This window comes from Polyergus mexicanus, unplaced genomic scaffold (genome assembly GCF_030449975.1).
Source record: "Polyergus mexicanus isolate NDT 795.1 unplaced genomic scaffold, iyPolMexi1.0 SCAF_5, whole genome shotgun sequence".
NCBI classification, from domain to species: Eukaryota; Metazoa; Arthropoda; class Insecta; order Hymenoptera; family Formicidae; genus Polyergus; species Polyergus mexicanus.
In genome coordinates this window covers 4626288-4642771 of record NW_027223325.1, presented here as the reverse complement: position 1 = coordinate 4642771, position 16484 = coordinate 4626288, and the positions used below count along the sequence as shown (strand labels likewise).

Below are 16484 nucleotides of genomic sequence, written 5' to 3'. Positions count from 1 at the left end.
CCATCGCCGATTCCCGTGGACCGTCGATCGCGGGTACGCGTCCGTTGGTTCCGCGACTTAATTAAGTCTCAATTGCCTAATTAGTTCGCTGGAAGAAGGCGAGCAGAGGCGCGCCGCGCCGCGGGCTGTCCCACGCGATGAAGTAATCAGCTTTCTCCGCGGCTTGCTCGTCTCGACTCCGCTTCGTCTCGTCTATCCTCGAGGCGCGCGTCCTCGCTCGCCTCTTCTCGCGGTTCGGCATTCTTCCCGAAATCGCGCACGTCGCCTGACAACAATGGAAAATGAAGCCGCGGGGGGAACTATCCACACACGCGGCTTCCCTGTGTGAACTGGAGTACACACGGCCACCGTCTCTTATACCGATGCCTACGCCGCTCGAGCGAATCCCTCGGCACGCTTCCCCGACGAGGACGAGGAGGACGACGACGACGACGACGGTGGTGGTGGCGATGGTGGCGGCGACAGGAAACGGATCCTCTCCGGCGGTGTGGAAACGGTAAGTGAGAGTGAGAAAGAGAGAGAAAGAGCTCTCTCTATATAAGCACCGGTATGCCCATCGAAACGTCACCATATTTCAGCATTCGGTCTTCGGTGCTCTTCTTCCTCTCTACTACACCATACCCACCATCTGACGCGTCGTCTCGCACCACCGCCGTCATCACTCACCCCCGCGATCACTGTTCTCCGAGTATGGATTTGATAGTGCGACAGGTAATCCCCCGTGTGACGAGGGTATAGCGAACGACAGTGTCGGATACGTGTTTTTACGGTAGATCGATCGGCCGTTACGATCAGTTTAACTTTTCTCCTCCCTCTCCCCTTCTCTTTCTTTTGGCCGCCGTGTAATCGCGGGTGTGCTTGCGGGGGGTCATCATAAATGTGTCGAATCAAACGATATGACGGTCCGCTATGAGCTTTCGATTAAAATTCAAACTGTTAATCGAATTGACACCGGGTATCTGTATCGGATTCGTTTCGTAAAACTGAGAAACTCGCAAATGACTAGCACATGACAACAATATGTATTCAAGTGACATAAATTTCTAATTGAAAACAACTAACATGTTCATTAGTGACGAATCAAAATTTTAAGATCTTAATCTGAAACTGGGAGAGATGGGGAAGAATTTGTACCGTGAGAAAACTGGGACGCAAGGTAAATGTTTTATTATCTCACTTGTGCATGAGAATTTTCCTAGGATACGGACCAAGAAGGAATGTAGATCTGTAATAATACAGATCTACGAAATCTTTTTCAAATTTCTCATTTTATTTATTTACCTGTTATTTATATAAATTACGCGGGATACTAACATTAATATATCTCTTTTATACATTCTCGATATAATATTGAAAGTCTTCTAGTTTTATGAAATAAGATCTGGGATTATTTTTTAAAATTTATTGGTATAAAAATGGAATGTAAAAAATATATATATCGAGTAACTAATCATATAAATTTCAGAGATGTTGACTTTTTTTTTTTTTTTTTTTTTTTACATATATAATAAGTTATTTAAGTGTTTTCGTTTAACGTTACGTTTGTTTTTCTTTTCTTTAAAAAATATTAATATTGATATCGCTTTCAATCCTTGTATTTTTGAAATTAAAAATGTTAAATCAATATTTTTTTAATACATAATATATATATATTTATAAATATTAACATTCGATTAATTAAAATGTTTTTTACGCGATCAAGATAAGAAAGTAGTCGAAAAACGCAAAATAAAATATGCAATGTAATTAAAAAGATTTTTCATTTATTATATATATCTTTTTGTTCTGTAATTGTTAAAATTTAGATTACTAATCGTTGAATATAAAATTTTACACGTTACACATGTTTGTTGCGTAAAATTCTGATTGCAAACGCCAAATGTTTAAAATCATTGTAATAGAAAAGGGGAAAGAGTAAAGAAATTTTTAGCCTATCTGCAAGTGGTCTTAAACTCTGCAAAACGGTAATCAAAATTAAACTGGCAATGCGAAGAAGTGATAAGAATTGGAATAAGAGAAAGATTATGTAGATTACATCTTTACCATGTAATAAATGTTAACGTACTTACTAACACACCAACATTGTCATTACCAAGACCGTAATTTAATCTACATATTCGTACAAGATACGCGTTGAGATACATTATGATTATGCTAATGTACACGATCATTACATTTATCTATTCATTAGAGCAGAGAAATGTGATTAATTAATCGGTACGGAAGACCATTAATTCGTTCAATAATAATTGTTCTTGGAAAAAATGGTTAGTTGAACAATAATTACTCTAAAAAAGATTTATCGACAATTTCTCTTTCGCTCACAAATTTTTTAAATATACACATCGCGTACATTTTATATTAACTTTTTTATGCACATTAATATTATACATACATTATATATATATATAATACACATATATAAAAATCACAAATATATATATTATATATAATATATACATAAAAATCATCTAACGTGTGTACGATCAAAATTTGAATGTATGTTTAACATGTAAAATTTTAATATACAACGATTAATGCTTGATGCAAATTTGCTTGATTTAATAATAATAATTACAGAACAGACAAATATAATAATCAAAAATATACATTCTTTTTTTTTTTTTCATCGTATGTATCGTAAGTATTGGCTCAATATTGGCGAATGTCGCGACATTGCATAAAAATTGATTTAAGTTTGCACGAAAGTTTATTCTCGCTCATTTCTAGACGAGAAAAATGCAGTTGCTTAATTATCTGGAAAAAAAAAAAAATAAATGTACGCGTTTTCTCGAAGAAAAGTCACTTATGATTATGCGCCTAAGAGCTCGCTGATTCTTTTACAGTTATGTTTAGTCTTGCGTCAGTTTTTAAAATGCCGGTGATGTAATATCGTGCACCTTCTCACGATACGGCGTAGAAACGGCGAGGGAAGAAAAGATAGAAGCGCGTGACTCTAATTTCCCGCCTACGCAACGCGCGCGTCGCCAATCATCTGACGTTCTCATCTGACGCATGAAAAGCATCCCACGGAAAGTCATCGGAAATATTTTTCGGGGGCTAATTGCCACCCGTCCGTCGCTTATTATTTCGTTATACATTTATAAGCGTAACGTTATTGTTACGCATAGCGTTTACACGTCTGCTTGTTACGACAAAACCCTTCTTTTTTCTTGTTCTCACGCTCGATTTTACTCTCAATTATTACACTTATGTTAGATAATCTTGAAAAAAAAAGAAGATATTTCCCAAATCTGAACTGAGAAATTTTTTGAAACCTTACTGCGAGCAACTTTTTGTCTATGTTTGTATTAAATATTGAAAACTAATAAAATCAATTAATATCTATTCTCTTTTTATTGTAAGATTAAATATTTATTAATCTAAGGGCATAATATCAAATATTAATTTTTTTAGACAGTATTATTAAATATTTTTCTTTTATTACAACATTTTAAATATTTATACCTTTAAGTAATAGGAAGCTTAGATATATATTGACATTATTATTATATTTATTAATTTAATAAATATATTTGAAAAGATACTGCTCGCCCTGATGGCGAGCATCAGCATCGTGCAATGCGAGCCACCCCTCAGCAATCAGTACGGCGTCCCCGGAAATTACGCAGGTGGAAATCATCATGGGGCACAAGGTGGTGGGAACGGTTTCGGGGGCCATTATGATGGGCATGATAATCAAGATTACGCAGATAATGAGGTATTTGTAATATATATCTGAGACTTTAAGCAGCCTTCAGCGAAGTCGCACGCATGATTGAGAAGACAATGTAGCCCATTCATCCCAGTAACTCTTCGCTTTAACTTCGTTATAACTTTGCAGCCTTCCACTTACCTCTCCTCGGACCTTTTATGAGATAAGAATGGATCTTCTCTTACCGATCATTAACGCGACATTCATTTACAATTTTATTATTTAACGTAAATTATTTGTCTCATTGTGTGTGTTCTGTTAGAATCACTTTAAAATCAGTCTTTTCGTTTAAAAATATTATCCGACATAACGTGAGATTGAATCTGGGTTTACCGTGTTCGATCTTCGTTCGATGATTGCTAAACATTTCAATAGCCGGTGCAGCGTGTTGTTTTGACGCAATCAAATGCCTCAAATTGCACGATCGTAATGAAGTCGGATGCTTGTTGCGTAATTAAACGGGGTGCGTTTTTTCGATTGATAAATTGTTCGTAAATTGATGTAAAATTATTATTATCGATTCTTGTTAGAAAAATCTCTCACGTAGAAAACACGATCGGATGACTTTCGAGTTCTCGATTTCGTGAGATTTGTGATGACTCGCCAGTGATAGCCAGTGATATTCCGTTGTCGATGATTTTGACGATGCGAAGCGCTAACAGTGAAAAAGTATGTTACATCATCGGAAGAGAGACAGCAGACAGCTCTTTTGTTCGGGTAATTCAATGTTGCTTTCTAAATCTAGATTCCCGCTCCTATAATGTACGTACGTATACGTATCGCCGATTAATTTGACGGCTCTTGCGAAAACGCCAAGCACTCCCGAGGTCAGAGTTGAACATCTCCGATCCAGATTCGATTGTGTCTTGGAAGTAACATTGAATTTTTCGGATAAAGAACTGTCTGACCCCATTACGCAAAACTTTGCCTAAAGCGGAGTGCGAACCTGAGCTTGAACCGAACTCTTCTTGCCCAATGATCTCGCGGGCTTTTTGCGGATCGATGATAATGAATCTTGGGATACTTTATATTTTCTATACGCGACTATGTCTCAATGTTTTTCTCTTATCTCTTGTAATCTTTAATAATTACGATCTATAGAACTGGTATCATCGTAAGAAATCTACGCTACCCACTTACTTCGAGTCATTATTGACATCAAGGCTGCATCACCTCTCACACTGATGTTTATCTTTACCAGTTTCATCACCGGAAGGGAATCTTTCGATGATTAATCTGAAAACCAAGTGTGAATTAGATCAATCGATAATTATAGATTAATACAACGATATAGCGCTTGCGTGTAATTAAAAGCTCGCTTGTGTCGAAATACTTTAACGTATGCCAAATGTTTAAATATCGTTTACCCATTTATTAAAGTAATTTAACTATCGCAACAAAAATTCCAATGGATTACATTCGCAAAAAAAGTACGCGTCGTCTCGTAGATAAAGGCAGCGAAATGCATTTCGCGGAATAATTAACTCCGTAATTGATTTCTCCTCACAATTCACACATCCAGAATTAGAAAAAAAAAAATCCCCCGTGTAATATCTCCGCGCAAGAGCAAAGAGCTTTTGCGCAAGAGACGCCTCGCACAAATCCAATCAACTCGGTTAAAAATACACGATCAAAGGATTATGTTCTCTGCTCTCGATTAGTACCCTATCTCGGCGCATTGTTTGAGCGATTACGTGAACCTCGAGAGGAGGATCGACAGCGACGCATCGAGAATGTCCCGAGTGTTCGAGAGACGATGCTACAAATTCGAATCCGGTATATACGAGCGAGAAGAGAAGCGTGGCGCAAACGCGCCGCACGGGTATGACGTAACAATATTAATAGGGTGAACCGCGACCGCGGGCATAATTCACGGTAAATCGTTATTGCTGGTTAGCTAATCGTCCCGGGGAATCTGCCCGTCGGCGAACAAGAGAGCGAGCGAGCGAGCGAGTTGCTGCGAAGGTGATGGTATAGAGCGGCGATGATGGTGTGCGCCGTGAGCCAGATTAAATCGCGGCCTCTCTCGCCTGACGAGAGGTTGCGTCGCATTATTAATACGTTCATTCGTTACCTTTTCACGTTTATCTCGCTTTTATCAAGGTGGCAATGTCCCGTATATACATTTCTCTTTTCACTCTCCCTATCCCGCCCTCTCCCGTTTTCCCATCGTCTCCCTACACGCGGCAAAGAGGAAAAGGCGATTCACTCCCTTCTCCGATCTTGCTTCAGCCCAAGAGCTACGAGTTCGGCTATTCCGTGAAGGACGACGCTACCGGGAACGACTTCGGCAGACGCGAGACGAGCGATGGCGAGACCGTTCGCGGCGAATACAGAGTACAGTTACCGGACGGTAGGACGCAGATTGTCACCTACACCGCCGATTGGAGGACCGGTTTCCACGCGGACGTGAGGTACGAGGGTACCGCGAGCTATCCGGATCAATACAACACGCAGGGCAACGGATACAACGCCGGTCAGGGTTTCGGCTACCCGGGGGGGAACCAACTGGGTAGCGGTGGAAGCGGCGGATACACCGGAGGTACGCGGAATCTTCTTTTTTTTTTATTTTCAAAGAATATCTGATATATCGTGTATAATTCTTTTTCGAGTTGTTGAATTATCTCGACTTTTTTTTTATCAGCAGGTAGCACCCAGAGTGGTCACAATTATCAATCAAACGGTGGACAGTACGCGAATAGCGCCAACAGCTACAACTATCAAGCCGGCTCCAATTCTGTAGATAGCTATAACAATTTCGGTGCGAGGAATACTTACTCGGGGATACCATCGCCCACTTATGGTCCTGCTTTTCATTAGAATATATGTATAAAACAGTATTATCATATTAGGATTATCGATTTTGCGCTTGAGAATGTAATCTTTTTTTTTTTTTTAATAAAGACACTTTTTCTTAAAGATTTCTCCACTGTGTACATGATACATTAGACCTTTAAACTTATAGAAATAATTAATGTGTTATGTTTAACAAAAGAGAAAGAGAGAATCAATTTTTAATGTACCTTTCTGTTTTGCTTTTATTGATCTTCGGCGAATTAATTATTTGCTTACGATAAAAAATCATGGCGACAGATATACATACGTGATCAAAACAACATTGCAACATTAAACTAATGATATATTACATTTTCGTTATAATTATACAGTTGATGGGAAAGCATTTTGATTATTCAATTCTCATGCAACTCATACATTACTCATACAGCACTAAAGCTTGCAACAACATTGCTGCAATATTGCAATATTGCATATTGTAGTAAAATGTTGCAGAAATATTACAAAGACATTATTTTACAATATAACTTTAGTAATGTTGCAGCAACATTCCAAAAATATTCCAAAGAAAGTATTCGATAATCGCTAGTTCATTCGTTTACCGCTATGCGGCGCATATTGCGCTATCTATTTCGCATTAAATTTTTAGTCACGATGATTATATAAAGTTTACAAAGAGTGACTAATAAGATTAAAGATATAACTATTTTTATTAGCTTAAATTGTATGATATAACCCCAACACAGGGGACTCAGACATTGGACTAAGAATTCTTTTAATAGTTTCCATTCTTATATAAAATCAAAAATTCGATAATATTTTTTTAACAAAAAAGATACTTCAGATTTTAATAAATAAATTTTGAGATTATATGAAGACAAGAGAGATGTGAAAAAACTTGTATGCGTAAATCCACCACGATCTTTTTGCATATCTGAATATTTCGGATACAAAGAGATTGTGAATTTAGAAAATTGCAAATTGAGTTTTTTCTTATTTCTCTTAGATATTCTTTGTCACTGAAGGAAGTCGAATGTGTACCGAAAAATTTGCAATTTATAATTTCGTTATTATTATAATACAGAAAATCTATATACACACTAAATCCTGATTCTTATATGCCTAATTTCTTATTATTTTTTATACATGTTAAGAATATTATGTCGATAAATATACATAAAGCATTATTGCATATATATTATATTGCTATGTTGCTGCAATATTATATTGCAATATTTCTGTAGGCGGACATTTTACTGTTGCTGCAATATCGTAACAACGTTGCAGCAACATTTCGTAATGTTTCTGCAATGTTGCAATCTTGCAGAAAAATGTTGCTGCAATGTTGTTGCAATCTTGCGGTATGGATATATTCGCCGTGTGTATATCGTAGATAATTTCAGAGAATAGATATTCAACTCGTGCCATATTTGTCTTACGTTTCTCTCGTATAAGAGAGATGAGATAAAATTCTTTCCAACAGTCATATGTATTTGAATCCTTGTTTCTCTCTCGCGCAGATAATCCCGTTTGTGAAAGAGACTCGTGTAACTTTTGTCAAATTTAATGAAACATTCTTTAAAAATATCAAATATAGTGATAACTTATTTCATTGTTGTCATGTTAATCAAATTTTATTTTCAATTTTTTTTTTTTGTGAAAGAAAATTTTCTAACATACAACAAGAATAGTATTTGAGAAAGTAAGACAAAGGTATACACTTCGCTTTCTTTTTCTTATTATGTCAAGTTCATCGTTTAGGCTACTTGTAAGAACACCGTCAGACGATGCCGCTGTTTTCCATTATGTCATGAGGAAGTTTACACGTCCGCGGAGATAAACTTTCTCCAACGTGTAACATACGAAATTGTACACTCTAGATTTCATTAAATCGCGAGCACATCTCATCACACGTATAAAAGTACCTGTATGCCATCATTATGATACTTGAATATATCGCTATAGCGCGATATTAATAACATCGTGGAAGTGTAAGTTCGTAAAATTAGAAATCATAATATTGTATCACAATAACGTTAATTATCATGAGATAGTTTCTTCATCGCTTGTTGCAAATAAATGTTATATGTATATATAAAACAATATCTCAAAATAAAGAATTATAAAATAAGACTATTAAAAAAAGAATAAAGGAAACATATATAATAAAATATCTATACATATAAGTATAAGATGTTTCAAAAAACCAGCAGTCGATTTTTTCTTAACAAAATTGTGAGATTGTTTTTGAGTGAGATTCATTTTTTATAAATTTCCAATCTTTCCATGATATATCTTTGCAATTAAGCCTCAAATTAAAATTTCCTTAAAGTAAATTTCATCCGAAATTGATTGAAGAATAGTAGTTTTGTTAATCTTTCGATTTCATAAAGTTTAATTTGAAAAACTCATCTTTTCAATCGTTTGTAAATTGAAAATTATTGTTGTTTCGACATTTTGGCTAAAAAAAATTGTCTCTAGATTGGCTAAAGAATTTGCTATTAAAAAAACATCCGATGGCAATAGGATACTCTGTATAATAAAAATTAAAATAAGGAAAATGTATAAAAGTATCTATACTATTAGATTTTTAATAAGATACTTGAAAGAAATATATATTGCAAATTTGACACTCGATCGCTTACTAATGATCTCTCGAAACATTTTTTGCAAAGTGAGTTGTCCGTTTGTCAGTGTTGTAGACTCATTTATACTCTGTGACATGATCATGTCATTTGGATAAAAGGGTGACATAACGGAAGTAAAGGTGAAGGTGATCGCGAGTGTCCTTGCCGCTGGTCCGGGCCATTTAAAAACGTCGAATATACGAATCGAATGGAGTAGGTAGGTGAGATATTTGGGACGATCGTGCACGCGTGAAAGGAGTTCGCGAGAAGAGCTTACGAGTTGTCGGCAAACAGACAAACCTGGGATGCTCCGACCGTGCGTTCATCGAAGAAAGTGCATATTTTCGCCTATGCGACTCGCGAATCTCCGAATCGATTAAGAAACGTTTCGTTAAAGAATTTCTGATCTCATGCACTTCGATTACTCCAATAATATATCTCTCCGCGCAAAAAATTCTTTTCTAATTGACTCATAAGAGCATCGAGAGTTGCATAATGAAGGAAGTAATTCATCAGTGCGACGTGTTTTAAAAAATTTCTTTATGGTCGAAAAAAAGAATATAGAATCTTGCAATCTTTTGTAGCATCTTGTATCTCTCATAAGGTTTGACTATATATTTAGGCAGGGTTGGGAAAGTTACTTTATAAAAGTAACTCGTTACCGTTACCGTTATTTTTTTGAAAAAGTAACTCGTTACCGTTACTCGTTACCAATTTTAAAAAGTAACTCGTTACCGTTACAGTTACTAAAAAGTAACGAGTCGTTACAATTTCCGTTACTTTTTTACGATACAAACTAATAAATTATTTTGCATAAGAAACACTTTTAAAAAATTGTAAGCAAGATTTCATTCAAGGTTTATTACAAAATAAATGATTAAATTTTATCGAAATTCTTTATTAATTTTTTATAAAATTTGTTGTGCTCCATAGTATCATCATTTAAATGCCCTCTTTGTGGTGTTAATACAGAGCCACCGATGCTAAACATTCTTTCTACAGATGCACTGCTTGGTAGAGCTGTATTATATTTAATAAAAAGTTTTTTAAGTTTTGGATAGTCATTTAACATTTCTATATTACAATTATTTGATTTTAAAAACCGTTGCAATTCTTCTTGTTCAGATTCATTTTGCACCGTTTTTTGCTCAAAAATGAAAAAATCATCGCGATCGTCAGATTTTCCAGCTTTTGAAGAATTTTCAGTTGATCGGATTCCCAATAAATCCTCCAAGTAATTTTCAGCACGTTTTCTTTTTTCTCCGGTTAATCAGTTTAACTTAAATTTTGGATGTAAACATGCTGCTATTATTAATTCTTCTGTTTCAAATATTGTACGAAATCTAAAATCAAATATAGTAAATTAAGCGACATTGTTTGTTTTATTGAAATTAATACTTTTGAATCAATAGTTTAAAATAAAATAATATTTTTCAATAAAATCCTTATTTAAAATTAAATAACATGTATTAATCAAATTAATAAGTTACCTTTTATTTAAACCTTGCTGAATAGCTTCAACTAATGAATGGCAATCTATAAGGTCAGATTTATTGAGATTTTCTAATTTTCGTTGCAAGGTACTTAGAACTGGTAGTAAATGAGAGCTCTGCTTTTCCGAAAAGATAAAGCTCTCATTGGATATCGCGCGTCGCGTCATCGCACTGGTCTGCAAGAGCCATAAGTTGATCAATCACATTCAAGCATTTTTACAACATAATAAGAATGCTAATTGGTCGATTTGCTCACGGCTTTACGGTTAAGATAAAAATTTTATCACGCACAATAGCAAGAATAATATCTTAAATAAATCAAAAAATTTGAAAAAAGTAACGATAAAAGTAACTGTTAAATTCGTTACTCGTTACCGAAAAATGTAACGAAGTTACTTTTTCCGTTACAAATAAAATTTGTAACGCCATTACCGTTACAGTTACCGAAAAAAAGTAACTGTAACGGTAACGGCGTTACAAGTAACGCGTTACTTCCCAACCCTGTATTTAGGATATTATATACTAACAAAAATCTAACATGTTTTGTTTGTATATAACACACATGTTCTAAATCTATCGAAAAATATTGTGTATATATATATATATATATATATTATTTTAAATATATTTTTAAGAAATTTTTCAAAAAATTTATATAATTTTTCTTTAATAAAAGATTATTATTTATCTCAATTAAATGAAAAAGACTGCATTATTTATATGTCTTTCAATTCATAAAAATTAATCTTTATTTTGAACGCATTACTATTCAAAAACCAATCGTTCCCTCGAAGCCCTCGATAAGAAGAGATCGTCACGAAATCTGTCAGAGAGAATCACTCGACAGAGATCTAGGATACCTTATGTAAACATATCTTTAGAAACGGATGTGAGCCCAGTGGACCCGAAAATAGACGTCGAGTCAATTAAACTACTCTCTGACACTTACTTTTACATCAGGTGTCTAGACGTCGATTCATCCCTGACTTACTTCGCATATGGAATCTTCTCTTTTCGAGAGATGATGTAGCTTGGGGCTAGATCGGATTTTGCGCTCAAGAGGCAAGAAGAATAGCCACACACGGCACGTACGCATATATATACACACGTATCTACTGATGCACGTGTAGCATACGAAGAGCCTTCCGCATCGCATAGAATATTGCGTAAGGCCATTTATCCCCGATTACAGAGCAAACTGCGCATCCAAGCCTTCACTAGCACGAGTTACGGTGGCCACCTATCTGCACCGCGATTCTATCTGTCGAGCGTAAGAATTAGTGGCAATTATGCTGAGATTAATTAAGCATCTCCCCGATCGCGCCGTTTATCGAAAAATTGAATTGTGAAACTAGATTCAACTCTTTGCGATTCGCAAGGGAATCAAATCTGAATCTCTTCTATAGCCAAACACCTCTCTATAAATGAAACATTTACGACAAAGAATTCTCCGATATATTTGGCTAATAGAGAAAATTGTGTCTTAGACGGTGTTTTAGATTTTGACGAGATTAGAGAAACTCTCTTTGCTTACTCGAGTGTACTTGTATACGTAAAGTCGTTAACGAAGCAATGCGCGCAAGTAGGCTGGGGTACATGAGCGTGATGAATGGAAAGATGGCCCACGCGTATGCCGGAATTCGACAGTGTTTGCGAAACAGCTGATTAATGTGGTTGATCGATGTGTCAGAATTAACTTTACGACGTGTGCCAAATTTAAGCCTTATCTCATTATTCCGAAAAAAAAAAAAAAAAAAAAAAATTTCTTCCGCGACAAAAACATCGCTCAGAGAAAAAATGAAGCTTATAATCTAGATTCGTAAAAATATATTTCTATTATACAATGTTGATATAACCCTGAGAAGAGGATCTCGAAAAGTCGAGCAATTTTCGAATCGGTAAATTTATCTTAATCATACGAATTCAATATAATTTATTAATTCGGTTTATTGTTAGACCGCAATGCAAATGAGTTCTAGAGATTCTCTTCTTAATGTACAATAAATCTTGCATAACGTAGAAAAGCGCGAAATAATAATGTTAAAGCGTGAGGTAAAAGGTAACGGCGTGTCTCTTTTCGACGAATACTCGGCCTATCACGCCAATGAGATTTGTAATCTCGACGAAATTACTGTCGGCCGCATGTATATTTGTTTTATGGTAAATATGGCCGCGAAATGACCTGGTATCACCGTCGCAATTACGAGGCCGTCGAAAAAGGTGCTCGAAGTTCGCGGTATAAGCACTTAGACGGCTGATGGCTGACCAATCACGTACACACACGCATATCATGTAAATATATAATAATATAATACGGATAAAATAAATAATATCGCCAATTAATAAATTACGTGTCCTTTTTTTTAAGATAATCCATCCGAATGATTTGAATTTGATAGCTATTCAAAAGAATTATACTCCATTTCAAGTGTCTACGAAAGTAGATAATAATCTTTTAAATCATAAAAAATATTGATCTTTCCTTTTAAGAAATATATCTATTATTAATTGACATATTATAAAAATATAGAGAGTGTGATTAAAAACGTGTTGGTTTAGTCGTTCAGAAAAATTTTACCTTTCTATCGAATAATTAATTAACTCTTTAAAGAATTAAAAAGATAGAGAGAAATAATTATACAAAATAAAAATTTAAATAAAATGCATGGCACAAAAGTTTTTTCACTATCACTAATATGTAAGGTCGATAACAGATATGATAATTAACGCGGCAAAGCGTGCGTTGCATACAAGGAAAAGTGCGTTTCAAAAAAATGAGCGTACCGCAAGATTTTTACAAGAACGATGCTAATGATAGTAATAACATTCGTTAATCATCTTCCATTAAGTTCCATACAGCAGCGCGTAGGATAGCGTGCTCATTGAAATCATCTTTCTCATATACAGTGAGTTGTCGAGAGCGAGCAGTGCGTCGTTAGAAAAAAAAAAAAAAAAAAGAAACGACATAATTATACTTCAACTGATGTTAACCTCCTCTTTCACAAGTGTTAATGTTGTTGAAACAAAAGAAAAAAAAAAATTAACAGAAATATATCTGCTTTCGTCACGAGGACAAAAATAATAATTTTTCAATTAAGATAAAATCTTAATAAATAAATATACTCGATTTTATTATAGACAATATATCCTATCCTGTCAATGCCGAAGAGACGTGTTCAATTTTTTTTTTTTTTTTATTATTCACCGATTCTTCGCTCAATTTTTAAAGCCGAATGCACCCGTAATAGCTTGTAAATATATCGTTGTATATAAAATCGCTATGCACAAAATTGACGATGTCACGACAAACCGATGCTTGGCGGAACCGAAGATGTTACGTTGGTCGGACGAGAGAAGTGTGTCTCGCGTTACTTGCTTCATTAAATCAGAGCAAAGACATCGAGAGCAATTATAATCGCGAAGATAATACTACGCGAAAACTCTGGTCTAAAGAATTGAATATAACAGTGATCTTAATATTTACAGTTATCTTCAAGAATATTTTATCTTCAATGCACACAATAATCTAATGGAATAACAAGAAATAGAGAGGGAGAAATCAAACTATTCGTATAAACATAATATAAAAAATTAAAAACTTTCATGTAGCATACAATGAACTTTCACCGATTATAAAAATCGAAATCATCCAGATGAAAGAATCGATGATTGAGAAAGCAGGTTGAAGCAGCCTGCGTATCTCTTTTCCAACAGATATTATTGCTGTATCAGATACAGTGAAGATGATGTTATTTTAATAAAGCAATATATATATATATAAATTATTATATTACATTGAAATATTTATTGATTCGCACACGCGTGTGTTTACATGCGAATGATATTGAATGATATCATACCATGTATCGAGTGACATCGCCAATTTCTTATTTCAGTGATGAATATCCGCGGTACTATTCGCGCGCGTAAAACATCGATAAGGTAATTTGGCGAAACAAAGTGTCCGATCCCAAGTTTCATCCGATTCCTGATAAGGTCCATTTGCAACGCACTTGCGATTTTTATGAGACAAGTGATTATTCATGCCGCGACTATATTTTTAGAATATTTCGATATCTAATTCATTACGTGCCTATATGCATCCTAAACATTTTCTTTGATAAAGATCTACAAATTTGTATAAAAGAAGAATCTTTTCTATTTTTGGACTAAAAAAATGTTTAATTTTACGTTATGTCAATCCTAGACCTTTAAATGTTGTGCATGTACTATTAAATAATTAAGAAATAATAGCTACCAATTTAGGAAAAAAAGTGTCTCCAGAATAGATTCCAAGATCAAATTTGTCGACGATATCATTGAAATCTTAATTTAATCGAAAGATGCATGTAGGATATCGCTGAACGATATCGGTCGCGAAAACACGTGTATTGAGACGTCACTCGGCGCGCGGCCACGGTTGACGTCGGATTACTCGTAAATTTGTTAAACGTTTACATAAGACGTCGCCGTCGAGATATTTATGCGCGCCGCTTCGATATACGTTCGCGGATCGAAGAAGAGCTTAAACGGCGAGGACGGGTATACCGGATTTTAGATCGGATTTATATCCCACTGCTTGGCGCGCGCGCCGTCTCATCCACCACCATCTCTCTTCGAAAGATTTACCGGCGCAGGCCTATTTCTTCACATCCACCTTTCATTCGTGGCAACTACAACAACCCGGTAATTGGTTCGATACACTTCGGCCCGGGGATGAGATCAGCGTTTGCCTGCGTGCGCGCGCGAGGCAGTTTTCTTTTTTTATTTCGAAGGCCGTCTCTTCGGGATCGGTCGATGAGGAAAAGTAGGGGGATCCTTCTAGATCCTAGGTAGAGATTCCGCGCAATTCGCGGGGAAATGCATCGAGGGGAACCCAGGGCGTGCCAAAAGGGATGCACCAGGATGAATTTTCTTAGAACGTCCGTAATGTGTGCAATCGCATTTTTACGCGTGCGCGAATTCGCTCGCCGCCACGCGCTTCGTGGATCCTTTTTTTTTTTTTTTTTTTATTATTACACGATGTGAAAATAAGTCCACGTCGACGGAGGCTGATATTACCCAATCATCCGACGATGATTCGCGATAGTTTCGAGTAGCTCGCATCGCGCGGAAATGTCCCTTTTTTAGCCTATCATCTTCTGAGGAGAAAAATTAATTATCCTTTCATATACATTGGAGTGTGTGTAATGTTTCTGAAAATTTATAGAGATCTTTTATTTAAACTGACATATACATCTCTGTCCATCGCGTTTTGCGTAGCAAAATTTCTAACAATTCCGTCGTCGACAAAACAATTACTATGGAAATGTAAGGATGTCAAATCTTTTGACCTAACCTCAATTTCGCGACGAATTGGTAGTATTAGTTACGGATATGTTACCAATTTTTCCTTCTATATATATATCTCCTCCTCCCCACGATACATAAAGTAATATCTATTGCGAAATCTTTATTCTGTACGCGCATAAGACAACGCTCAAGTAATCATAATTGCAAATTTAAGACATGTCAAACCTTTCACTAGCCCGTCTCTTTTTCCACGCCCAACTGATCTATATCAGTCAATTGATACATGATATATCCCGATATTGAAGTAATATATTTTTTTCATATTTTATGAAAATTCAATTACATACAATATATACGTACAATGTCTATAATAATTAAAATCTTCTCCTAAACGTCAAAAATCAAATATCGTCTAATAAATATCTGATATTCTTTCAAGTTTTTTTAGCAGAATTGTAAATAAATATATTTCATACGTCTTTTCTTCATACAATATATAATCGCTAGAAATTAATTTACTCTACAAAATCACCCGAAGCAAAAATCTTTTAAAGTATCGTA

The 16484-nt window shown here is 35.4% G+C and overlaps 1 protein-coding gene across 1 annotated transcript; it reads left to right on the top strand.

Moving 5' to 3' along the window:
• The first annotated feature begins 675 nt into the window (after nucleotides 1-675).
• On the top strand, nucleotides 676-6548 carry LOC138933432 (pro-resilin). The gene is made up of 4 exons (XM_070296133.1): nucleotides 676-711; nucleotides 3545-3721; nucleotides 5948-6257; nucleotides 6360-6548. The coding sequence occupies exons 1-4, from the start codon at nucleotides 691-693 to the stop codon at nucleotides 6533-6535; spliced, it is 684 nt and encodes a 227-aa protein (XP_070152234.1). The 5' UTR covers nucleotides 676-690; the 3' UTR covers nucleotides 6536-6548.
• The last annotated feature ends 9936 nt before the right edge of the window (nucleotides 6549-16484 follow it).

Coding starts and splice junctions, on each gene's coding strand:
- LOC138933432 (XM_070296133.1), top strand. CDS start 691: ATGGATTTGATAGTGCGACAG. Junction 712..3,544: donor TGGATTTGATAGTGCGACAG/GTAATCCCCCGT, acceptor ATATTTGAAAAG/ATACTGCTCGCCCTGATGGC. Junction 6,258..6,359: donor AAGCGGCGGATACACCGGAG/GTACGCGGAATC, acceptor TTTTTTTATCAG/CAGGTAGCACCCAGAGTGGT.